The sequence below is a fragment of the Oncorhynchus mykiss genome, chromosome 31 (genome assembly GCF_013265735.2).
Source record: "Oncorhynchus mykiss isolate Arlee chromosome 31, USDA_OmykA_1.1, whole genome shotgun sequence".
NCBI classification, from domain to species: domain Eukaryota; kingdom Metazoa; phylum Chordata; class Actinopteri; order Salmoniformes; family Salmonidae; genus Oncorhynchus; species Oncorhynchus mykiss.
The window spans coordinates 17,129,892-17,156,301 of NC_050571.1; the positions used below are offsets into that span (position 1 = coordinate 17,129,892).

Consider the following 26,410-nt stretch of genomic DNA (forward strand, 5'->3'; position numbering starts at 1 on the left):
TACAGGCCCTAGTTTCTACCTTCTTAACAACACTATCAACAAGGCAGGTCCTACAGGCCCTAGTTTCTACCTTCTTAACAACACTATCAACAAGGCAGGTCCTACAGGCCCTAGTTTCTACCTTCTTAACAACACTATCAACAAGGCAGGTCCTACAGGCCCTAGTTTCTACCTTCTTAACAGCACTATCAACAAGGCAGGTCCTACAGGCCCTAGTTTCTACCTTCTTAACAGCACTATCAACAAGGCAGGTCCTACAGGCCCTAGTTTCTACCTTCTTAACAGCACTATCAACAAGGCAGGTCCTACAGGCCCTAGTTTTGTCGCACCTTGACTACTGTTCAGTCGTGTGGTCAGGTGCCACAAACAGGGACTTTGCAGTTGGCTCAGAACAGGGCAGCACAGCTGGCCCTTCAAAGTACACGGAGAGCTAACATTAATGACAGGCATGTCAATCTCTCATGGCTCATGGCTGGAAGAGAGATTGACTTCATCACTACTTTTATTTATGAGAGGTATTGACATGTTGAATGCACCAAGCTGTCTGTCTAAACTACTGGCACACAGCTAGGAAACCCATGTATACCCCACAAGACATGTCACTAGAGGTCTCTACACAGTCCCCAAGTCCAGAACAGACTATGGGAGGTACACAGTACTACATAGAGCCATGACTACATGGAACTCTATTCCACATAAGGTAAATGATGCAAGCAGTAGAATCGGATTTTAAAAAGCAGGTAACAACAGGGACTGTGAAGAGACACACACAAAGGTACAACACATGCATACACATGCATTGTAATATTGTTATATGGTGGTATTATATGTTTTGTATTGTAGATATGTAGTGGTGTAATAATGTTATATTATGTACTGTTTTATCTTTTGTTGTAAATGTAATGTAAGTGCTTTACTATGTGTGGACACCAGGAAGAGTAGCTGCTGCCTTGGCAGAACTAATGGGGTTCCTTAATAAACCCCAAGAAGAGTAGCTGCTGCCTTGGCAGGAACTAATGGGGATCCTTAATAAACCCCAAGAAGAGTAGCTGCTGCCTTGGCAGGAACTAATGGGGATCCTTAATAAACCCCAGGAAGAGTAGCTGCTGCCTTGGCAGGATTTACGGGGTTCCTTAATAAACCCCAGGAAGAGTAGCTGCTGCCTTGGCAGGATTAACGGGGTTCCAACCTTTCTGATCTCCCCATCCCGGATCCGGGATCGTGAATACAGACTCAAGCTCATTACCATAACGCAACGTTAACTATTCATGAAAATCGCAAATGAAATGAAATAAATATGCCATCTCTCAAGCTTAGCCTTTTGTAAACAACACTGTCATCTCAGATTTTCAAAATATGCTTCTCAACCATAGGAAAACAATAATTTGTGTAAAAGTAGCTAGCTAGCGTAGCATTTAGCGTTAGCATTAGCGTTAGCATCCAGCACGCAACATTTCAACAAAAACATAAAAGCCTTCAAATAAAATATTTTACCTTTGAAGAACTTCTGATGTTTTCAATGAGGAGACTCTCAGTTAGATAGCAGATGCTCAGTTCTTCCAAAAAGATTCTTTGTGTATTAGAAATAGCTCCGTTTTGTACATCACATTTGGCTACCAAAAAAACCCGAAAATTCAGTCCTCAAAACGCGAACTTTTTTCCAAATTAACTCCATAATATCGACTGAAAACATGGCAAACGTTGTTTAGAATCAATCCTCAAGGTGTTTTTCACATATCTCTTCGATGATATATCGTTCGTGGAAGTGTGCTTTCTCTCCTGAATCCCAGGAGAAAATGCCCGCACCTGAAGATTACGCACAAATTTAGACAAAGGACACCGGGCGGACCCCTGGAAAATGTAGTCTCTTATGGCCAATCTTCCAATGATATGCCTACAAATACGTCACAATGCTGCCGACATCTTGGGGAAACGGCAGAAGGTCTAAGCTTATTCCTGTCGCATTCACAGCCATATAAGGAGACATTAGAAAACAGAGCTTCAGAAATTCTGCTCATTTCCTGTTTGACGTATCATCTTGGTTTCGCCTGTAGAATGAGTTCTGGGGCACTTACAGACAAAATCTTTGCAGATTCTGAAACTTCAGAGTGTTTTCTTTCCAAAACTGTCAAGAATATGCATAGTCGAGCATCTTTTCGTGACAAAATATCGCGCTTAAAACGGGAACGTTTTTTATCCAAAAATGAAATAGCGCCCCTAGAGATGCAACTGGTTAACCAGTTGTAAATACAAAGAGCCCTAACTCCTTAGTGTGTAGCAACTGCATTGTAACTACATTGTGTGTGTGTATTACATCTGTGTGTAATTGTGTTGAGATCTGTTTCCCCAGCAATCCGAGGCTTCTCTCCTCAACATAAGATCAATAGCTTTGCGGAGGCCAAGGGTCTGGACCGGATCAACGAGCGCATGCCCCCCCGCCGTGACGCCGTCAACATTGTTGGTGTCTCCATGGGCCGCATGAACATGGGGGAGCCCAACGGCACCGACAACAACAGCAATATACAGGGATGATGCACACACACACACACACACACACACACACACACACACACACACACACTATTTCATACACACTCTGAAACACACACATAGATATGAAGTACATACACCAACATACACACCTTTGACTTACACATACTCACAAATACACTTGATTTAAACATAAAGTACACACACATACTTATACATACACATAAACACAAAACATACAGGCTACACAAGTCAGCATATACCCTTATACAGTGATGGCACACACACCATCCTCCTCCTCCCCCCTACCCCGTCCTGTTGCTGCCCAGACCACCTCTCCACCAGTGTGGCAAGACTTTGCCATGGATGGTTGAGGCGTCCTACTGGACAAACTGTACTGCAGGTTCCATCATTACCTGATCTGACCTGGTCACACACACACTACTGAAGGCCCCTGACCTGACCACAACACACTACGGAACACTCTACTGGATGTTCTGGAACACTCTACTGAACGTTCTGGAACACTACTGGAGGTTCTGGAACACTACTGAACGTTCTGGAACACTCTACTGAACGTTCTGGAACACTACTGAACGTTCTGGAACACTCTACTGAACGTTCTGGAACACTCTACTGAACGTTCTGGAACACTCCAATGCAAAACAAAGAGCTACTGGTCTGTTCTCATTGTGTAGTAGGGGTGACTGGGTGACAGATGTTACCTTTCTGTTGTGTTGGGGGCAGAGGGAGAGTGGGGGGGGGGGTTGGGGAGGGGAGGGGAGGCATGGGCTGAGAGGTCAACGAGGGCTGAGGTGGCATGCGGGAGAGGGACTTCCTGTCCGGGATTTTCCGTTTCCTCTTCTCATTTTAAAACAGGAATTTTGTGGTCAGCCCGGTTGGTGGTTTACTTCATTCACTTTATTTTATAAGATAGATAGATAGATAGATCGAGAGATGGACTGGATGGTTGTCGTGACGTCCATGGGAGTTTATTTGTGTGTGCTTGTGTCTGCATTTGCGATTGTGTGAGTGTATGTGTGTCTGTGGGGGGGAAATTTGAATGGCATTTTCATATGCAACATACAAGGTTGTGCTATCGAACATGTTTTGCTACCAGTACTATATGATAATAACAGGACATTCAAATGAAACATATTATTTATTCACTTCAAGGAAAAGACTATGTTGTCAGAAGGTTAAAAATGCAGTCTTAATACCTGAGTATTCTCTCTCAATCTTATTTTATAAGCCAATATGCTCCACTGGTCAGTTAGTCAGGACTAAAGTGTGTGACCCACCATTAATTCACACAGAGTTCACAGTACACTCACTACACCCCAGACAGACGCTGCCTCTAAAGTCAGTCAGATAAATAAAACTGACCTTAGATCAGTTTTAGTGGCAACGTTTGTCTATTCCACTCTTATGTTCTATTGCTAAAACTGATCATATTTCACTTTTAAGGGAAACTTTTTATCACTTTTACTTATTCCACTTGTTGGGACTAGCTACACGTTTTAATGTTCTATTGCTGCCAAGTCAATCATAGAAATAGAAAGCATAGAATGGACACCGGTATCAGAGATTGAAATGTAGAAATAACTATGATAGATTGGCTGTTTTGCAGGCATGCAATCAGAATCAGCAATGAGTGAAGTCCATTCCATGCGTTCCATTTCTACGGTGTCCTCTTAATGTGCTGTCCAGTAGCCTATAACCTGAGCTGGCTGCACTGGAGGAAATTCCTATAGTGTATATGCTGTTGTGTTCTACCTTGAAAATGAAATTAAGTGTTTTTGGCTGAGTGTGAGCAGTGACTAACAGAAGTCAGCAGAAGGTTATTTATTTGTAAAGCATTTATAAACGCATCAATGCATGCAGTTAAGTTATTTGATAATAATAATGTGAAATTCGATTTGTGCCGTGTTTCAGTATGGTAAGTTCCCTTTTTCTTCCTTCAAATAGGGATAATATTTATTTTGCAAAACATTTATGATTTTTATAATTTTTGGGGGGTGATTTTGTTATTCTTTTTTAAATGTTTTCCATGATTGTATTATGAGTTAATGTATTGTTTTATTTTGATGCTGTACAGACTGGAAGCTTCTATGAGGTGAAATGCATTGTGACTCTATCTCTCCTCTCTTCTCTGTTGATGTACAGGAGTTGCTTTTAAACTTGCAATAGCGTGAATGAATGACCATACTATAAAGAGACAGACTTCCATTCAGGCAGCCAAAGCATGATTGCATGGTAAACTCATCTGTAAAAGCAGACACAGTTACAGAAGTTGTCTTTCAAATTTTAAAGGGAAAGTTGACTCTCTGATCATAATTCTTAAATTATATTCTTGTTATTTAATATTATTATTATTATATTTATAATTAACATTATTCTTAAGCTCTCTGCTGGTTGCTCTCGCATTTTTCTGATCTTTGTTTGGTCTCATTGTGCTTTATTTTGCGAGGTGAACTTACTTGAGACCTTGTGCCATATAGTTTGTGCCATGGCTCTCTGTCTCATCACACACACTGTAAGCATGCCCCATGGGACAAACCACTTTTTTTACTCTTGAATAAAATATGCATGAACCTTTGGCATACTTCTGTTTATTTCCTCCGTTGTTCACAGATACATACAGAAGTGCACACACACACACACACACACACACGCACACACACACACACACACACACACACACACACACGCACACACACACACACACACACACACACACACACACACGCACACACGCACACACACACACCACTATACACTGAGTATACCAGACATTAGGAATATCTTCTTAACATTGAATTGCACCCCCCGTTGGCCCGTTGACTCCAGTGCTTCCCAGTTGTGTCAAGGTTGTTGAATGTCATTTGGGTGGTGGACCATTCTTAATACACACAGGAAACTGTTGAGCCTGAAAAACTCAGCCACGTTGCAATTCTTGACACAAACCGGTGCGCCTGGCACCTACTTCCATTCCCATGGAAAGACACTTCAATCTTTTGTCATACCCATTCACCCTCTGAATGACACACACACACAATCCACGTCTCAATTGTCTCAAGGCTTAAAAATCCTTCTTTAACATGCCTCCTCCCCTTCATCTACACTGATTAAAGTGGATTTAACAAGTGACATCAATAAGGGATCAAAGCTTTCACCTGGATTCACCTGGTCAGTCCATGTCATGGAAAGAGAAGGTGTTCATAATGTTTTCAGTGTATGTTCTCTAATTGCCCTCTGGTGGAGAACGCCCCCTCAGTAGATCACACACAATAACTGCAGCTGGATCAAGCAGACTCTAGCTATATTGAAAACACTCTTCCTGGCTCTTCCACAAATGTTTCCAGGCATGATGTGGCATCCAGAGGATACATTTAAAAAAAGAAAATCATGAATTGACAATTTTCCTGTAATTTTCTGTAATATATTTAGGCTACCTAGTCCAGGATTCCACACCTGGATAGGGACCGTGACTTGTAGTGCTGTACTGTGCTGTGCTGTGTAATAATACTGTAATAAGATTTGAGTGGACTTGAGAGTGGTGGGTTGACTGAAACTTGTTACATCACCTCCCCAAAAGGTTATCACTAGAACACATACTGTATGATTCATCAGAAATGTAGCAGCTGTAGAAGTCTGGTTATAAAAACGTCCACCTACGCTTACACCCATAACTCTTCCACCACTCCCTGTTCCATTACTGTTATCTATTACACCCATAACTCTTCCACCACTCCCTGTTCCATTACTGTTATCTATTACACCCATAACTCTTCCACCACTCCCTGTTCCATTACTGTTATCTATTACACCCATAACTCTTCCACCACTCCCTGTTCCATTACTGTTACCTATTACACCCATAACTCTTCCACCACTCCCTGTTCCATTACTGTTACCTATTACACCCATAACTCTTCCACCACTCCCTGTTCCATTACTGTTATCTATTACACCCATAACTCTTCCACCACTCCCTGTTCCATTAATGTTATCTATTACACCCATAACTCTTCCACCACTCCCTGTTCCATTACTGTTATCTATTACACCCATAACTCTTCCACCACTCCCTGTTCCATTACTGTTATCTATTACACCCATAACTCTTCCACCACTCCCTGTTCCATTACTGTTACCTATTACATCCATAACTCTTCCACCACTCCCTGTTCCATTACTGTTATCTATTACACCCATAACTCTTCCACCACTCCCTGTTCCATTACTGTTACCTATTACACCCATAACTCTTCCACCACTCCCTGTTCCATTACTGTTATCTATTACACCCATAACTCTTCCACCACTCCCTGTTCCATTACTGTTATCTATTACACCCATAACTCTTCCACCACTCCCTGTTCCATTAATGTTATCTATTACACCCATAACTCTTCCACCACTCCCTGTTCCATGACTGTTACCTATTACAGTACATGCCTCTTCCACCACCCCCTGTTCCACTACTGTTATCTATTACAGTACATGCCTCTTCCACCACCCCCTGTTCCATTAATGTTATCTATTACATTACATAGGCTTCCACCACTCCCTGTTCCACTACTGTTATCTATCACAGTACATGCCTCTTCCACCACCCCCTGTTCCATTAATGTTATCTATTACAGTACATGAGTCTTCCACCACTCCCTGTTCCACTACCGGTATCTATCACAGTACATGCCTCTTCCACCAGTCCCTGTTCCACTACTGTTATCTATCACAATACATGCCTCTTCCACCAGTCCCTGTTCCACTACTGTTATTTATCACAGTACATGAGTCTTCCAACACTCCCTGTTCCACTACTGTTATCTATCACAATACATGCCTCTTCCACCAGTCCCTGTTCCACTACTGTTATTTATCACAGTACATGAGTCTTCCAACACTCCCTGTTCCACTACTGTTATATATCACAATACATGCCTCTTCCACCAGTCCCTGTTCCACTACTGTTATATATCACAATACATGCCTCTTCCACCAGTCCCTGTTCCGCTTCTGTTAGATTTCAGTGACGCCTCTGTGTGGAATTTATTATGTTTGCACATTCTTTAAATCTCCCTTCTTCTCTCTATCTCTTTCTCTGTCACTCTCTCTCTTCCACTCACATGTTGGGTTCCAGAGTGGTGCAGTGGTCCAAGGCACTGCAACTCAGTGCTAGGGGCATCACTACAGACCCTGGTTTGATTCCAGGCTGTATCACCACCGGCTGTGATTGGGAGTCCTACAGGGCAGTGCACAATTGTCCCAGTGTCGTTAGGGTTTGGACAGGGTAGGCCGTCATTGTAACTAAGAATTTCCTAGTTAAATAAAAATGTGTCTCTTTCTCTATTTGTATTTCTTTATCTTCCTCTCTCTATGTAATGCTCGTCGTCGGTGGAAGGAAGAGTGGACCAAAGTGCAGCGTGGAAAGTGTTCATGATATTTATTTACAAGAAACACTCAAACAAATATAACAAATCTGACCGCGAACAGTTCTATCAGGCACAAACACAGAAAATAACACCCCACAAAACCCAAAAGGAAAATGACAACCTATATATGACCCCCAATCAGAGACAACGATAAACAGCTGGCTCTGATTGGGAACCACACACACACACACACACACACACACACACACACACACACACACACACACACACACACACACGCACACACACACACACGCACACACACACACACACACACACACACACACACACACACACACACACACACACACACACACACACACACACACACACACACACACACACACACACACACACACACACACACACATGGCAAAAAAAACTAAGAAATAGAAAACATAGACTTTCCCACCCGAGTCACACCCTGACCTAACCAAACATAGAAAATAATAAGGATCTCTAAGGTCAGGGCGTGACACTTTATCTCTTTATCTTTCTCTATCACTCTCTTTATATTTGTATCTCTTTATCTTCCTCTCTCTATCTCTTTATCTTCCTCTCTCTATCTCTTTATCTTTCTCTATCACTCTCTTTATATTTCTCTATCCCTCTCTATCGTTCTCTATCCATCTTTATGTGGGATATATTGCCTCACAGCCACCTCTGTCAAACTGAAAATGAAAGTATTACCCAAGTTTGTATAACACAAAGGCATGGTAGGAGTGAAAGAACAGCGAGAAAGAACATGGAAGACGAAGAGATGCTGGCGCTGAGTTATAATCTCCAGTGAACTATTTTATTCTTGGATTGTCTCTGTTGTTCTGGAACTGAGACCACTCCAAACAGAAGAAAGGTAAAATTCAGTGGATTAGCAATGTCAGCAGCAAAATCGTTTCTTTGAATTTGAACTGAACCTTCGAATGAATGAGTAATAGTCTATAGATTAGGGTACAGGATAACAATTCCCTCATGGGAAAAAAAAGTATTTATTGTGTATGTATGAATGTATCACTGATAGTCTCCCGTTGTGTGGTATGAGAATGTAGTCAAGGAGACGATGTACGAATCACGGTATGTTTTCATTACTCTGTAGTGCATGGGTAACATCAGGGCACCATTTAATAGTTTCCGTATTATACTGTACTATAATTCTCATTTCTAAACTGAAGGTGATCCTTTCCTGTTCTACCATATATGATGTATATTTTTTAATCAGAATGAGGGTTTCTCTTAAAGAGATTAGCCATATTATTTTATTCATGATAATCAGATTCACAATTGCAAAATGATCTCACGTAATTGTTCCCCTGTAGTTGAGTTCAGGATTAAAAGATAATCAGGCGCTGAACCATACTGTACTAGCCAGTTTACATATATGGTAAACCGGTATTGCCTTTGAAACAGTGCCAGCAGGTGTGTGAAGATAGGAAGTGAATCTACTCCTTTAAACCATACACACACACATGCACGCACACATGCACACACACACACACACATTTGGGTTCTTAGTTGTTCTCAGATAGCTGTTTTTAGTTCTCCGACTTTCCGTACCAGGATGTTTAAATGTGACGTATTCTGAGATCTCATACACACGATGCCACTGTGATGAAATCTAACCCGAACCCTGGAAATACTTCTTCATAGAAGGTTATTCCGGAAAAGTTGTGAAAATGACAAAAGGAAGAGGAGTTTACTGAGGATTATTGTAGTGTTGTATCATACTAAGTCATGGTCTCGTTACATCTGTTCCTCAGATGCAGCAATTGGGAGGGGAGGAGTGTCTGGTCCCTCAGCCTCGTGGGAGTTTACCCAAAACCTGTGCGATAGGATTGGCTTCTGTGGTGGCGACGGCCATCTTGGTTTGGGAGCCTGAGGGCTTCTTCAGACACGTTTCTGCAGCAATACTCATCCTGACTGTGGGGCCCTCGCTGCACGGAGTGTTTCTTCTCTCAGAGGAATGTCTTCATCATGCAACTACCAGGTGAAGGAACTTGTTAACTTTCATACTCATACTCATAAAACATGGTAGGCAAATAAATTGATTTCCATGTTTTTTTACATGGATATTTACATGTTACCTCCCTCCCTCTATCTCTCTCTCTCTCTCTCCTTCTCTCGCTTCCTTTCCCTCTCTCCTCTCTCTTTCTCTCTGCCCAGGTACCGTGGTCGGAGGCTGGGTCAGATGGTGACAGCCTGTGTGGGTGTATGTACCCTCCTGGGTGTGGGGTTGGCAGTGCTGCTGTTTGTCTTGACCAAGCCCCAGCCCTGGAGGGACCAGTGCAGCATGGTTATCCTGGCCTGTGTCCTCTACCCTCTACTCAAAACCCTGGGAGTACTGGTGAGATAACAAGCTCCTGATCTGAAACTCTCACACATAGTATGAGCCAACACAATACCCTATGTGTCTCCAGGTTGAGTTTTAATCAGCAGTCTAGTTTTCCAAACCCTTTCCTTTATGTTTACCTTCGTAAAGCCAATGAAGGTGAATGATGCTATACGAGACTGTAGCTTATATGCTGCTGTAAAATGTTGACTGTGTGTTAGTGTGATTCATGTTAGCACATAGTTGTTTTTTTATTTGCCCATCACTGTTGTGGTTTCTGTCACTTGAAACCCGAAAGAGGAACCTCTATTGCCCTCCAGTCAGCAGAAGTGGCATGGACTTATTTTGAAATACATTAAGTAGGTTTAATTTTGTTGTGGTTAATTTCTTCTGAAAATCATTTAGGGAAGAAAACTAGTTTTCTTACCTAAATCACCACAGAGTGAACCTGGAAAGAGCTGTGCATCCAGTGAGGTTCAACACACTGTTCATGCAGGAACTCTGAGGTTTTCTGACTAGGGCTGTTGAGTGCCCATTTTACTGCCATGAGTCATGACCGCTGTCAAATTCCATGTGACTGTTGAGTCACGGTAGTCTCCTCTTATACACTCTGGACATGTGTTGGTAGAACCCAACTCACTAACGGCCATCAGGTCCTAATGTCCTGGTACTGAGGGCTCTATTGTCCCTCTAACCACTCTGACATAAATGCAATCGAAAATCACATCAAATATTTATCATCAAAACAGTATAGTGATCAATTTGAAGAAAGAAGTTCAACAGCAGGTTGAAACAGTGTAAAATATGGTTGTTGTAGATGTTGTGTCAAAGCCTAATACAACGAAATGGACAGCGCTTTCTATTGTGATGATTCATTCAAAACACCCATATACATATTAGAGCTTATGCATATGCATAAGGTTAGGATCCCAAACCAGAAAAAAACGTTCATTAAAATTAGTATTGTGCTGTTAAACAATACATAGCATATTACCCATGGCAGAAAAACATCAAACAAAACTGATTTAAGATGTCATTGGTACATCATTTGTCTAGCCTATACTCCAAAATTAAACAAATTAGAATAATGGCCTTTGAGTGTGGACTGCATTATTATGCATACTGGATGGACTGGATGGACCTTATGCTGCGCTCCAAAATGCATATCCATGATTCTGGGAGCGAGCCCTAGGTGATGCTTTTGGTTCATTGATTGTGCAGGGGGGCTTACAGGTAGTCTACAATTTTTATTTATTTTACTAGGCAAGTCAGTTAAGAACAAATTCTTATTTTCAATGACAGCCTAGTGGGTTAACTGCCTTGTTCAGGGGCAGAACGACAGATTTGTCAGCTCGGGGGTTTGAACTTGCAACCTTCCGGTTACTAGTCCAACGCTACCCTGCCGCCCCAAATTGTAGCGAATTTGATTTTGAATAGCCTAGTCAAATCAACTCAAATCACACTGTATTTATACTGCACATTTCAGACATGGAATGCAACACAATGTGCCTCACAGGAAGAAAAACAAATGTTAAAATGTACTACACAACAAACAAAAGAGGTGTCACTACAGACCCAGGGTGTATCACATTTGTCCCAGCGTCAGCATGTGGAAGGCTTTACTTTGCTCTAGAGACTCCTTGTAACAGGCTTGGTTGTCAGTTCAACAGTGGTTTGTGTGGCTGGCGGCAGGGTGTTAAGAAGCGCTGTTTGGCGGGTCCTGTTTCGGGGGACGCATGACTCAACCTTCGCCTCCCGAGCCTGTTGGAGAGTTACAGTGATGAGACAAAATTGAAAATGGGGTAAAAAATAATAATAATAACTACATTCAAAGATAAAAAAGTTTTGTTTTAAGATCTCTTTAAATAATGTCCACAGTTTCGGAACCCCTCAGGTTCTCTGGCAGGCTATTCCAGAGGCTGGGGGCATAGTAACTAAAGGCTGGGGGCATAGTAGCTAAAGGCTGACTCTCCATGACTCTTGGTCCTAGGCTTTGGGATAGTTAAAAGGTCAGTGCCAGAGAACATGAAGGACTTACTGGGTACATAACTTAAAATCATGTCTGACATGTACTGGGGTGCACAATCATGGATTGATTTAAAAACCAATAGAAGAATAGAAGGATAGGGCACATATCATCAAACTTCTCATCAGGTCTTGCTTGACTGATACCCAGCCTAATGTTTGTTATCTTATCTCTGAAATTTGCCACAAACTCATCACATTTAGATGTGGAGGAAAGTTCACATAGGTTTCCAGGGGTAGGATTTATCAGGCCATCAATGGTCGAGTAGAGCACTTTATTAGTGATTATTAGTGATCAAGTTAGAAAAATGAGCCCGTCTGGCATTTCTAATTGACTTGTTATATGCCAAGTTGCTCTCCCGGAATATCATAATGGACCTGACTTCCTCCACTTCAGCTCTGCCTTTCTGCAATTTATCTTTAATCTATTGGTTTCCTCACTCATCATTGAAAGACGGACCGGCAGGAAAGCACACAGCCTACATTCGCTATTCCAGTGCATTCAGATAACATGTCTTCTGCCCCTGTTCCTACCTATTTGATAGTAGCCATTCTAAATTCAAACTAATTGTATATATTCATAAAAACTAGATTACATTTAGAATAGTCTGATGGGTGAAAACATGATCAGTTGATGAGAGAACAGCTGTGCAGCTTGAGGCAAGGAACAGAGCACAAGCTTTTCTCGCTACTTTCTCAAATCATCAACAGCCTGTAGTCTCACCATGCAGCCCATATACTGTATGTTCTGATTTCTAACACATTCTAAGATTTGTATCACTTACAAATGAATCTCCCAAATAACTCTAAACCTAGCATATAGGACCTGTTTCAAATTTTCATTTTTTCGCTCAACATCGTCACTTCATATGCGCACTCCTCTATAATGAGAAAAATATTATTTATATTTTATTCATCTAAGTTCAATTATATTAGTCTTACTATAAAATCATATAATATAAAATAATGGCATAGGAACATGAGCAGCTTGTACAGTATGCTGCTCTTATGTGTGGGTGCCTAAAGATGCTAAATGTATTTATGTTAATTAACGGTCAATTACCGTGAGACCGGCTGATAAAATGTCATGACCGCCACAGCCTTCTTTCTGACACCCACACACAAGGCTGGGATAAAATGTAATGACCGCCACAGCCTTCTTTCTGACACCCACACACAAGGCTGGGATAAAATGTCATGACCACCACAGCCTTCTTTCTGACACCCACACACAAGGCTGGGATAAAATGTCATGACCACCACAGCCTTCTTTCTGACACCCACACACAAGGCTGGGATAAAATGTAATGACCGCCACAGCCTTCTTTCTGACACCCACACACAAGGCTGGGATAAAATGTCATGACCGCCACAGCCTTCTTTCTGACACCCACACACAAGGCTGGGATAAAATGTCATGACCGCCACAGCCTTCTTTCTGACACCCACACACAAGGCTGGGATAAAATGTCATGACCGCCACAGCCTTCTTTCTGACACCCACACACAAGGCTGGGATAAAATGTCATGACCGCCACAGCCTTCTTTCTGACACCCACACACAAGGCTGGGATAAAATGTCATGACCGCCACAGCCTTCTTTCTGACACCCACACACAACGCTGGGATAAAATGTCATGACCGCCACAGCCTTCTTTCTGACACAAGGCTGGGATAAAATGTAGAACATTCATTCCTATCTTTTTATCCCAGATTTCCTACATGTCTATCTCTTGGTCTGTGAGTAATTATGTTCCTTTTCCGGTTGTTGTTTCTCTCTCCCATGTTCAGGGTCCGTCTGAGGTGGAGGTGTCAGAGATCTGTGAGACAAGGAAGATGAACGTGGCTCATGGCCTGGCTTGGTCTTTCCACCTGGGCTACCTCAACCTGGTTCTGCCTCGTAAGTAGCATTAATTCATGAAGTGCGCTCATTTCATATATGAAAAAGCTGTCATGTCAACGTTGTGTGTGTGTTCCTGTTCAAATTGACATGTATCACATTGTGCGTGTGTGTGTTTCTCTGGTAGGGTTGGAGGGTTCTATCGCAGCATTCCGTGCTTCACATAATGCAGGTCCGTTTGAGACCAGGGGTTCCAGAAAGCTCCTCATTCTCCTTCCTCTCAACGCAAACATTACTCACACGCTGGAGGACGAGGACACCAACATCCATTTCTATGACAACCTCCCTGACACAGAGATCGACAGGGCAGGTGTCAGGGGGCGTGTCTACAAGCACAGTGTCTACACCGTATTGGACAAGGACAGACAGGTAGGTGGGATTAATTTACAGTCACCTTCTCAAACACTATCTCAAAGTGAAATGCATCACACTGGCACCACTGTGTGGTCAAATTGTGAATCAACAGTCAGTGCTTATGAAGCACTGGAAAAGACTATAACAAACATGGAAAAGCCCAACACTTGCACCATGGTGGCCAAATGTGTGGACAATCTATAAACCCATTTGCAAATTTTTTACACTGAAACGTCTAATCACAGTATATCTTGTTTGTGTGTGTGTCTCTAGGCCCATCACTGTGTTGTGGAGTATGCCACCCCTCTGCTGACCCTGTATAAGATGTCTCAGGAGAGCAGTGCAGGGTTTGGGGAGAGGGACAGGAGAGAGCAGGTGCTGCTGTTCTACAGGACTCTACAGGACATACTGGACCGCTCACTGGAGTGCAGGAACCGCTACCGACTCATCCTGCTCAACGGTTAGATATCATGCTATTTACATGGATATTTACATGTTACCTGCCTTTCTCTCACTCTCTCTCTCTGTATAATAAATAATGTCCTCCTATGTCCCCAATAGTACAACCTATGAACCCTATATAATTTCTACTTCCTGTAGATGAACATGAGGATGACCCTCACTACCTGTCCAACTCCATTCTGAAGAACCTGGATCAACAGGAGAAAGAAGAGTTCTATATTCCCCCTTTCATCCCTCAGCCTGAGGTGGACCACCCATCCCATGCCCTGCCCATCATCGACGACTGGCACCGAGCTGAGCCAATGAGCAGGGTGCCTACGATCATGATCAGTCATGACATGCCACGTACGCTCAGGGAACCGGTTGAGAATTCGGAAGACCTTTCTCCATGAGACAGGTCTAGAGAGATAAACAAAATAAATTGCACTTATGCACAACAGCAGCAGCACTACACCAGGCTGCAAGGTAGGAAGTACTCAAAGCCATCTGAAAGTAGAGCAACAAGGCATTGCCTTCCCCTTTACACCGCCACACATTACTTAACATACGGTGCATTTGGAAAGTATTCAGACCCCTTGACTTTTTCCACATTCTGTTACGTTACAGCCTTATTCTAAAATGGATTAAATTGTTTTTCTTCCTCAATCTACACACACTACCCATAATGACAAAGCATAAACAGGTTTTGTAGATTTTGTTTTCAGACCCTTTACTCAGCATTTTGTTGAAGCACCTTTGGCAGCGATTACAGCCTCAAGTCTTCTTGGGTATGATACTACAAGCTTGGCACACCTGTATCTGGGGAGTTTCTCCCATTCTTCTGTGCAGATCCTCTCAAGCTCTGTCAGGTTGGATGGGGAGCATCGCTGCACAGCTATTTGCAGGTCTCTCCATTGAGTTCAAGCCCAGGCTTTGGCTGGACCACTCAAGGACATTCAGAAACTTGTCCCGATGCCACTCCTACGTTGTCTTGGCTATGTAGGGTCATGAACCTTCTCCCCAGTCGGAGGTCCTGAGTGCTCTGGAGCAGGTTATCATCAAGGATCTCTCTGTACTTTGCTCTGTTCATCTTTCCCTCAATCCTGACTAGTCTCCCAGTCCCTGCCACTGAAAAACATCCCCACAGCATGATACTGCCACCACCATGCTTCACAGTAGGGATGGTGCCAGGTTTCCTTCAGACGTTACGCTTGGCATTCAGGCCAAAGAGTTCAATCTTGGTTTCATCAGACCAGAGAATCTTGTTTCTCATGGTCTGAGAGTCTTTAAGTGCCTTTTGGCAAACTCCATACGGGCTGTCATTTGCCTTTTACTGAGGAGTGGCTTCCGTCTGGCTTCATCAGACCAGAGAGAAGAATCGTGGTGGTTCCAAAGTTCTTCCATTTAAGAATGATGGAGGCCACTGTGTTATTGGGGACCTTCGATGCTGCAGAAATGTTTTGATGCCTCAACACAATCCTGTCTCGGAGCTCTACGGACAATTCCTTCGACCTTATGGCTTGGTTTTTGCTCTGACATGCACTGTCAACTGTGGGACCTTATATAGACAGGTGTGTGCCTTTCCAAATCATGTCCAATCAATTGAGTTTACCACAGGTGGACTCCAATCAAGTTGTAGAAACATCTCAAGGATGATCAATGGAAACAGAATGCACCTGAGATCAATTTAGAGTCTCATAGCAAAGGGTCTCAATACTTATTGTATTTATGTTTGTTATGTTTTATAAATGTGCAAAAAAATCCAAAAACCTGTTTTCGCTTTGTCAATGTGGGGTATTGTGTGTACAGTGCCTTGCGAAAGTATTCGGCCCCTTTGAACTTTGCGACCTTTTGCCACATTTCAGGCTTCAAACATAAAGATATAAAACTGTATTTTTTTGTGAAGAATCAACAACAAGTGGGACACAATCATGAAGTGGAACGACATTTATTGGATATTTCAAACTTTTTTAACAAATCAAAAACTGAAAAATTGGGCGTGCAAAATTATTCAGCCCCTTTACTTTCAGTGCAGCAAACTCTCTCCAGAAGTTCAGTGAGGATCTCTGAATGATCCAATGTTGACCTAAATGACTAATGATGATAAATACAATCCACCTGTGAGTAATCACGTCTCCGTATAAATGCACCTGCACTGTGATAGTCTCAGAGGTCCGTTAAAAGCGCAGAGAGCATCATGAAGAACAAGGAACACACCAGGCAGGTCCGAGATACTGTTGTGAAGAAGTTTAAAGCCGGATTTGGATACAAAAGCACTGTGCAAGCGATAATATTGAAATGGAAGGAGTATCAGACCACTGCAAATCTACCAAGACCTGGCCGTCCCTCTAAACTTTCAGCTCATACAAGGAGAAGACTGATCAGAGATGCAGCCAAGAGGCCCATGATCACTCTGGATGAACTGCAGAGATCTACAGCTGAGGTGGGAGACTCTGTCCATAGGACAACAATCAGTCGTATATTGCACAAATCTGGCCTTTATGGAAGAGTGGCAAGAAGAAAGCCAATTCTTAAAGATATCCATAAAAAGTGTTGTTTAAAGTTTGCCACAAGCCACCTGGGAGACACACCAAACATGTGGAAGAAGGTGCTCTGGTCAGATGAAACCAAAATGGAACTTTTTGGCAACAATGCAAAACGTTATGTTTGACGTAAAAGCAACACAGCTGAACACACCATCCCCACTGTCAAACATGGTGGTGGCAGCATCATGGTTTGGGCCTGCTTTTCTTCAGCAGGGACAGGGAAGATGGTTAAAATTGATGGGAAGATGGATGGAGCCAAATACAGGACCATTCTGGAAGAAAACCTGATGGAGTCTGCAAAAGACCTGAGACTGGGACGGAGATTTGTCTTCCAACAAGACAATGATCCAAAACATAAAGCAAAATCTACAATGGAATGGTTCAAAAATAAACATATCCAGGTGTTAGAATGGCCAAGTCAAAGTCCAGACCTGAATCCAATCGAGAATCTGTGGAAAGAACTGAAAACTGCTGTTCACAAATGCTCTCCATCCAACCTCACTGAGCTCGAGCTGTTTTGCAAGGAGGAATGGGAAAAAATGTCAGTCTCTCGATGTGCAAAACTGATAGAGACATACCCCAAGCGACTTACAGCTGTAATCGCAGCAAAAGATGGCGCTACAAAGTATTAACTTAAGGGGGCTGAATAATTTTGCACGCCCAATTTTTCAGTTTTTGATTTGTTAAAAAAGTTTGAAATATCCAATACATGTCGTTCCACTTCATGATTGTGTCCCACTTGTTGTTGATTCTTCACAAAAAAATACAGTTTTATATCTTTATGTTTGAAGCCTGAAATGTGGCAAAAGGTCGCAAAGTTCAAGGGGGCCGAATACTTTCGCAAGGCACTGTATATTGATGAGGTAAAACATTTATTTGATCAATTTTAGAATAAGGCTGTAACGTCACAAAATGTGGAAAAAGTCAAGGGGTCTGAATGCTTTCCGAATGCTCTGTACGAGGGTCAGATTGCATACTAACAGAGGAATAACAGAACACTGTTAATGGTGTAATACAATCCTGTGTTGGCTGTAACGTTTGGCCACATACTGTAAGTGTTGTGTTTCTGTATGTATACAAACAAACAGAATTCAGGGTCAAGTTACAACAACAACCCTGCTCATTCCTCTCATTGTGTGCATGTTGTTCTACACTCAGTTTTGTAATTCATCTGTCTGTACTGGGCTCCCGAGTGACGCAGCGGTCTAAGGCGCTGCATCTCAGTGCAAGAGGTGTCACTACAGTCCCTGGTTCGAATCCAGACTGTAACACATCTGGCCGTGATTGGGAGTCCCATAGGGCAGCGCACAATTGGCCCAGCGCTGTCCGAGTTTGGCCGGTGTAGGACGCCATATTGTAAATAAGAATGTGTTCTTAACTGACTTGCCTAGTTAAATAAACCTCCTAAAGGTTCAATAAAAAAGAACACTATGATGGATTTACATTATTTGCAAAGACAGAATGTGCATGCTTGAACCATGGGGTGAATTAGAAGGGGGAGAGAAGGGAGAGCCTGAGGGACACTGAATAGTAACAGCTTTATCATTCCAAATAGTAGTGGTACGGTAGTAGGGGTGATGGTAATGATAGCAGTTTAATGATGGTGGTGGTAGTAGTAATGATGATGGTAATTGTATTACTGATGTAATGGTGAGAATGACAGTTAGTTATAGTTTCATTTTCTGGGTTTAAACTTGTATCTTTATATTTATACTATTGACTGTTACCATCAGTATTGTTTTCTTTATATGTAATTTATTTACTAACATTTTATATTATTACTCTTCATTATTTTATTATAATGTATACATTATTGCTTTTGCAATGTACAACGCAATGTTTTTCATGCCAATAAAGCAACTTGAATTTGAGAGAGCGAGAGAGCGATCCCATATCTGCATGCCTGGCCAGGGGCTAGGGAGTGAGCTGAGAGCTGAGCCTGGGCAGATCATTCAGAGGAGAACAGAGCCTGAGTCACGAGTTACCAGTCATGTTATCTATCTACAGCGTACACACGCACACACGCAAACGATCCGGATGATTCCTTTAGAAACACCTCTTTGTGATTGCATCAGATACCATATCCATTTGATTGAGTGAATGACATAAACACACTGCTAACTTGGATACTGTTTAGAAAAGTTGAAACTATACAGTAGGTGTATGGATACAAGGTTGTAGATTTTTCTAGACAGCAACACATGACCTGCTGATTGACCATGCAGGAGGTAGCAAGCAGGTGACTGAGACTGGGACTGGTCTGGGACTGAGACTGGGACTGGTCTGGGACTGAGACTGGTCTGGGTCTGGGACTGGGACAAAGACTGGTCTGGGACTGGGACTGGGACAAAGACTGGTCTGGGAATGGTCTGGGACTGGGTCTGGGACTGGTCTGGCATGTTCTGGGCTGACAGTGTCTCCACATCAATGAATGTGCTTGGAGGACATTTTTACAGAAATAGTGCACATCAGTGATACACTCTTAGAAAAAAGGGTTCCAAAAGAGTTCTTCAGCTGTCCCCATAGGAGAACCCGTTTTGGTTCCAGGTGGAACCCTTTTGGGTTTCATGTAGAACTCTCTGTGGAAAGGGTTCTACATGAAACTCAAAATGCTTCTACCTGGAACCAAAAAGGGTTATTCCTTCTTGGTTCTACAGTAGGTAGCACATTTTTTCTAAGAGTATATTGTACAGTAGCATTTGATTAATTTCCTGAATTAGGTCAATCAGTTGAGAACCTGTGAACACCTGTTCTCAATCTGATGAGGAAGCTGATGATATCTGTCAGCAAACACGCACACACACATGGACGCACACAAAAAACACGGGAAATGCAAGCAGAGAGGATGTCTGCATCAGCCCAGCCAGACACAGTGGTAAGCTCTACAGACCAACACATTCTGTAGTTTCCATTCACTTCCATAGAAAGACAGTGAACTTCCTATTTACTGTTTAGACATCATAATGATCTGGGCAGGGCTGAAGATGATAGGCTGGTGGTGTACAGCTAGAGTCCCAAAAGGGTACATTTCCTTTTCTGTGACTCATAACTGAATGCTGTTACAGTCCGACTCCGTCCTGGGACACAGGTCCAGCCATAGATTCTCGACAGGTCCAGCAACACCTGAGCCTAAAAATAGCACATAGGTTTATAGATAGTGTGAGACTTGTATCCTCATGTATAATACAAACTACAAGGCCTGTGTGTGAAAGAGTGGCGTGCTGAGAAAACATTTACTCTTCCAGATACTCATTCATTTCACCATTGTTTGAAACAATGTGGTGTGGGGGTTGAAAGAGCCAAGGGAGAGAGGGAGAGGGGGAAGGGAGGATCCATTGGAAATTCCCTTCCTGCCTGATCAGTGAGTGTCAGGTCATGTGATGTGATTCACCTGTGACTCAGCCCAGGTAAGTCTCGTGGCTGGCTGTGCTGGCCTTGTCTAGACCGGCAGGCACAGGTAGCGGGAACAGAGCAGTGAGTGTCAGGTCATGTGATGTGATTCACCTGTGACTCAGCCCAGGTAAGTCTCGTGGCTGGCTGTGCTGGCCTTGTCTAGACCGGCAGGCACAGGTAGCGGGAACAGAGCAGTGAGTGTATTCCAGTGTATTCCGGGAACCCTCAGGTGCCATATTTATAAAGGGATTCATCAAAAGGGAATTAAGCCAGCCACCTCCAATATACAATAAATCATGTTAAGGGGGTTATTAAACCTAAGCCTATCTTTTTAGGCATACATTAGGCTTGGGTATCCATAATTCTGTCATCAATTATATTTATGTTTAGAACAGTATAAAACCATTTTTTATAAATACACTATACATACAAAAGTATGTGGACAGCCCTTTATATTAGTGGATCTGGAGACTTCAGCCACACCAATTGGTGTCATGTGTATAAAATCGAGCACACAGCCATGCAATCTCCAGAGACAAACATTGGCAGTAGAATGGCCTCACTGAAGGGCTGTGACTTTCAACTTGGAACCATCATAGGATGCCACCTTACAAAACAAGTCAGTTCAACACATTTCTGCCCTGCTAGAGCTTCCCTGGTCAACTGTAAGTACTGTTATTGTGTAGTGGAAACATCTAGGTGCAACAACGGTTCAGCCGCGAAATGGTAGTCCCACTACCGAGTTCTAAACTGCCTCTGAAAGCAACGTCAGCACAAGAACTGTTCATCAGGAGCTTCATGAAATGGGTTTCCATGGCCAAGCAGCCGCACACAAGCCTAAGATCACCCTGCGCAGTGCCAAGCGTAGGCTTGAGTAGTGTAAAGCTCGCTGCCATTAGACTCTGGAGCAGTGGAAATGCGTTCTCTGGAGTGATGAATCACGCTTCACCATCTGGCAGTCAGACGGACAAATCTGGGTTTGGTGGATGCCAGGAGAACACTACCTGCCCGGGTGCATAGTGTCAACCTTAAAGTCATGATTCGGGCTAGGCCCCTTAGTTCCAGTGAAGGGAAATCTTAACATTACAGCATACAATTACATTCTAGACAATTCTGTGCTTCCAACTTTTTTTCCCACCTTTATTTAACCAGGTAGGCTCGTTGAGAACAAGTTCTCATTTACAACCATGACCTGGCCAAGATGAAGCAAAGCAGTGCGACACAAACAACACAGAGTTACACATGGAATAAACAAAACATACCGTCAATAACACAATAGGGAACAAATAATAATAACAAAAAAATATATATGTATATATATATTTGTGGCAACAGTTTGGGAAATGCCCTTTCCTGTTTCAGCATGACAATGCCCCTGTGCACAAAACAAGGTCCATACAGAAATCATTTGTCGAGATTGATGTGGAAGAACTTGACTGGCCTGGAAAGAGCCCTGACCTCAACCCCATCGAACACCTTTGGGATGGATTGGAACGCCAACTGCGGGCCTAATTGCCCAACATCAGTGCCTGACCTCACTAATGCTCTTGTGGCTGAATGGAAGCAAGTCCCTGCAGCAATGTTCCAACATCTAGTGGACTGCCTTCCCAGAAGAGTGGGGGTTGTTATAGCAGCAAAGGGGTGACCAATTCCATATTAATGGCAATGATTTTAGAATGAGATGTTCGATGAGCAGGTGTCCACATACTTTTGGGGATGTAGTGTATGAGCATTGGAAACTTTTATTTTCTTGATAACCTAACAATAAACCTTTCTAATAACATAAATGGCACAGAATACGGGATAAAACGGGTGATGTTGTCAGTACTGAGAGGCCAGTCAGTGCAATGTCTAGGCATGTGGCGTGAGGCTGATTCAACCCCTTTCAGTAGTTGCTCACCGTCGCGCTGCTATGGTAACCAAGGAGGCAGTCCCACAAGTGAGCAGCTGAAGCAACCAAGGATTACTATTTAAACACCGTGAGCGCTTCAGCGACTTCAATCAACTGACTTCTACATGGAGGGAATAGACCGAAAACCTGTATCACTAAGTGGAGTAGTGGAGATCGAGGAAAAATCACAATGGTCTATACCGCGGCTTTGGTCCTCGGACACGGAATGCTCATTATGTCTGAAGAGGGTAGCGTAGTCGAGCGAAAGTTTCTCTATCAAATCACATCGAGCGACAAAAAAGATACGCGTCGGGGCAGCCTTGAAAGTTGCGAATTCATCAAGGAAAGGAACTCCTCAAGTAAGTAAGGCTCTGTTCTGAAATTTAAGTTTGTATTTAATCGGATATGTACTGTTCTAAATAATGGCTTATTTTAACTGTCAGTTGATTCTGTTGACTTTATAGGCCTTTTGTCAACTTTAGCCTAGGACTCAGGTTTTGACCATTCCAAGCGGTGGTAGATATTAATGTAGCTGATGCAGCCAGATAGTCAACTGCGTAGCCGACTGCTCATGACTGTCAGCTGATGGTCTGTTCTTGAAAGTTCATTAATTAAACCGAGTTCTGTCTCTCGTTTAGAGTTGCTAATACATTGCCTTATTTTGACGATCAATGTAAAAACAAATGATTCACAATAGATAAGGATAGTCTGTTACAATGCTACATTTTAGCCATTTGCAGACGCTCCAATCCCGAGCGATTTACAGTAGCCTAGTGAGTGCATACATTTTTCGTACTGGTCCCCTGTTGAAATCTGAACACTCTGGCGTTGCAAGCGCCATGCTCAACCAACTGAGCCACACGGGACATGTTATTGAGTGTAGTATTATAAGACTACTCATCAAAATAAGGCAATTTAAGATGGTTTGAAATGTATTATTGCAACGCTATTGAATAGTAGGCTGAATAACTTAAATGGGCCTAAGTGGAATAGTATAGGCCTTATCAAATGTCTGTAATACAAAAGTATAGGTTGTACAACTTCAACTCATGGTTCATTAGCAATATATTGATATTAACGCATTCTCTTTTTCAGGTCTGGACGTTGAAATGACTCTTGACTGTGAGGAGAGAATACTCCAGCAGGACATGATCAGGCAGATCGAGAGTTGTCTCTCTGACGCTAAAGAATCGAATCTGCGCTGCAGTGTGCTGCTGCTTCCCCGCCCGCTGACCGCCAAGGTTGCCCGGGACGTGGTGCGTTCCTCAGTTGGAGAACCGTGTGGGCTCCGCGGGGCCTTCATACAGGTCTATTTGGAGACAAAACAGGGCCTTCAGCTGCAGACGCTGGGCATTATATCACCTGACCCGACCGTCACTCCTACCTTCGAGCTGTCCATTGTGTTCAAGCTGGACAAAGACGGTTGGCCTCCTCTCAAGCACATATTCGTTACCGACAAGTTGTTGAAACTACGACCCCAGTACCGGCTGGTCAAGAAGAAATTGTATTCCTCCGCGAGCCCTGTCATACACGAGTTTTGCTGAGAGATAATTTCTGATCGTCAACATGTCATGTTTCTACATTCCTTTTAGGGAAAAAAGCGCTGCATCACTTTTTTTGTGTACTAAATGTATGTCAATGTACATCTGTATTGGAGTTTTAAAATTCGAATGAAAGTTTTGCACTGTATATGCACTGGAAAATGACTGGAACAATCAGCTCAATTGAGAAACGAAATATATTATGTGTAGGTAAAAATGAGGGAATGGTTACCCTAAAAGTTTTGTATGGCTGAAATGTGAGTTGACCTAGTTAGAAAAAAAGCACAGAATGCATGTTACCTTGCTGGTTCTAGCAGGGGGTGAAATGTGTTCAAGTTCTGCGCAAATGTAGGATCTTCATTTGAGCCAGTTTGCTGTAGCAGGGAAATAATCCTGCAGTAACAGGACATGTGAATTATGTCAATTATAATTCATGGACCGTTTTGTAAGGGTTGATATATTTTTCGTAAGAGAAAATCATGTCTAAAATGTCAAAGTGGGAATTAAACTTCAAAGTCGAACCTTTGAACCTCAAATACAATACATGTAGAACGTTTTCTGCATAGCATGGTTCTCAAATTAAGATCCTACATCTGTACAATAACAGCCAGTTTTTGTTTATGCACATATTTTGTTGTGCAACAATTCTAGGATTATTTTGTAAAACCATGGAAACCTCATGTTTGATGTGAAAGCAGAGGGAAGGCAAGCTGGTATTGCCCCTAACCCTGTGTGTAAATGTTTGTCTTGCAGTATTGTTAAAGTGAAATAAAATGTTTTTGCACAGTATCCTTTTCAGTGTTGCCATACTCTTTTAATCATTAGAGCTGTCAAACTTCAATGTCTACACTTTATACCCAAGACCTGAAGGTCTCAACTTGGGTCTGTCAAAATTTAGACTGACACTCCCATTGTTTTCAATTCTCCTAATCTTTAATAAACAGTTGAGCAAAACAAACTGAAATGTGAAACTAAACAACTGTACATAAAGTTCAACACTCAGTTACTACTCTATTGTACTCCCACTAACATACAGTAGACATCCCACAGGGCACACCATGTCATTTCAATGTGGAAATGGGGGTCATTTTTGGTTGAGATCAAGGAGATTTCAACCTTTTATTAACCCACTCCAGACAGCCAAAAGTTTGTTGAATTCCCTATGGGTTATCACTGCTTTCAACCATCTAAAAGCACAACCAAATTAAAATGGAAAAAATGATTTAGTTCTCATCTAAATATATCACTGCACTTTCAAGGATTTAAAAGCACAACGTTCAAATGGGAATACAATGTCAGATATTTAGTTTATTTAAATAACTTCATGTGTCGTTACTGTGCTTAATTTAATAGCACAACCAAATGACCTGGATAAATTGGTTGAGATTACATTAATAGTGCAAGTGATCAATGTTGGTTGAGATTCTGCACAGATGTTTTATATTATGAAGATCTCTACAGACCTGCGACCTTCGCATGCCATCTGGAACATTAAGGCTCTCTGTGATTATGTAAGACGTTGATAGTTATAGTAACCTCAGAATGTGGCCATGGATGTGCTACTCATTTTAAGGTTGAATAAAAAAATGTTACATTAATTTGTAAGAGCCTTAGCTTTAGGCTATTTACAGTATTACAAAAGTCATATCGCATTGTGACTCAACCAAATATCAACATTAAAAATAACTGGATTTACTGCTTGGATTGTTTAATCTGTCACTGGTTTAACCTATTATTCAACTTGATTTTTTTGGTTAATTTGGAGAATCCAGCATGATTTGTTAACTCATCAAGTTAATAGGCTTTTTACTGTATTTCAAAAGTGATATTGAATTAGGTTTGGTTGTCAACGCAACCAAATAAACATTTGAAGGAGATGTATATTTTGTGCCACTGACTTGTCTACCAATTAATAATTGATATGTTGGATTCACGTCTCCAACTCAACTAAAACATTAAAAAGGACTAAATCAAATTAAACTATTTAAAGTGCAATTAAAGTTTGATTTGATTTAGTCCTATTAACTTTATGGTTGAAATGGAGACATGAATCCAACATATTCAT

General features: G+C 42.2%; 3 protein-coding genes across 5 annotated transcripts in view; all 3 read left to right on the forward strand.

Annotated features, from left to right (window-relative positions):
- Positions 1-2,536, forward strand: part of LOC110504663 (serine/threonine-protein phosphatase 2B catalytic subunit alpha isoform) — a 69,235-nt gene extending 66,699 nt beyond the window's left edge. For all 3 annotated transcript variants that reach the window (XM_036969830.1, XM_036969832.1, XM_036969831.1), the window contains one exon: positions 2,351-2,536. In XM_036969830.1, the coding sequence (XP_036825725.1) occupies positions 2,351-2,532 (182 nt within the window). In that variant the 3' untranslated portion in view covers positions 2,533-2,536. The remainder of the gene's footprint in view (positions 1-2,350) is intronic.
- A 6,062-nt stretch (positions 2,537-8,598) lies between these two features.
- Positions 8,599-15,607, forward strand: LOC110504688 (stimulator of interferon genes protein). Its single transcript, XM_021583458.2, has 7 exons — positions 8,599-8,784; positions 9,686-9,912; positions 10,089-10,269; positions 14,071-14,179; positions 14,307-14,548; positions 14,807-14,993; positions 15,134-15,607. Exons 2-7 carry the CDS (start codon positions 9,686-9,688, stop codon positions 15,385-15,387), a joined length of 1,200 nt encoding a protein of 399 aa, XP_021439133.2. The 5' UTR covers positions 8,599-8,784; the 3' UTR covers positions 15,388-15,607.
- A 7,278-nt stretch (positions 15,608-22,885) lies between these two features.
- On the forward strand, positions 22,886-25,148 carry LOC110504691 (DNA damage-inducible transcript 4-like protein). Its single transcript, XM_021583462.2, has 2 exons — positions 22,886-23,163; positions 23,900-25,148. Exons 1-2 carry the CDS (start codon positions 22,995-22,997, stop codon positions 24,346-24,348), a joined length of 618 nt encoding a protein of 205 aa, XP_021439137.1. The 5' UTR covers positions 22,886-22,994; the 3' UTR covers positions 24,349-25,148.
- Positions 25,149-26,410: the final 1,262 nt, after the last annotated feature.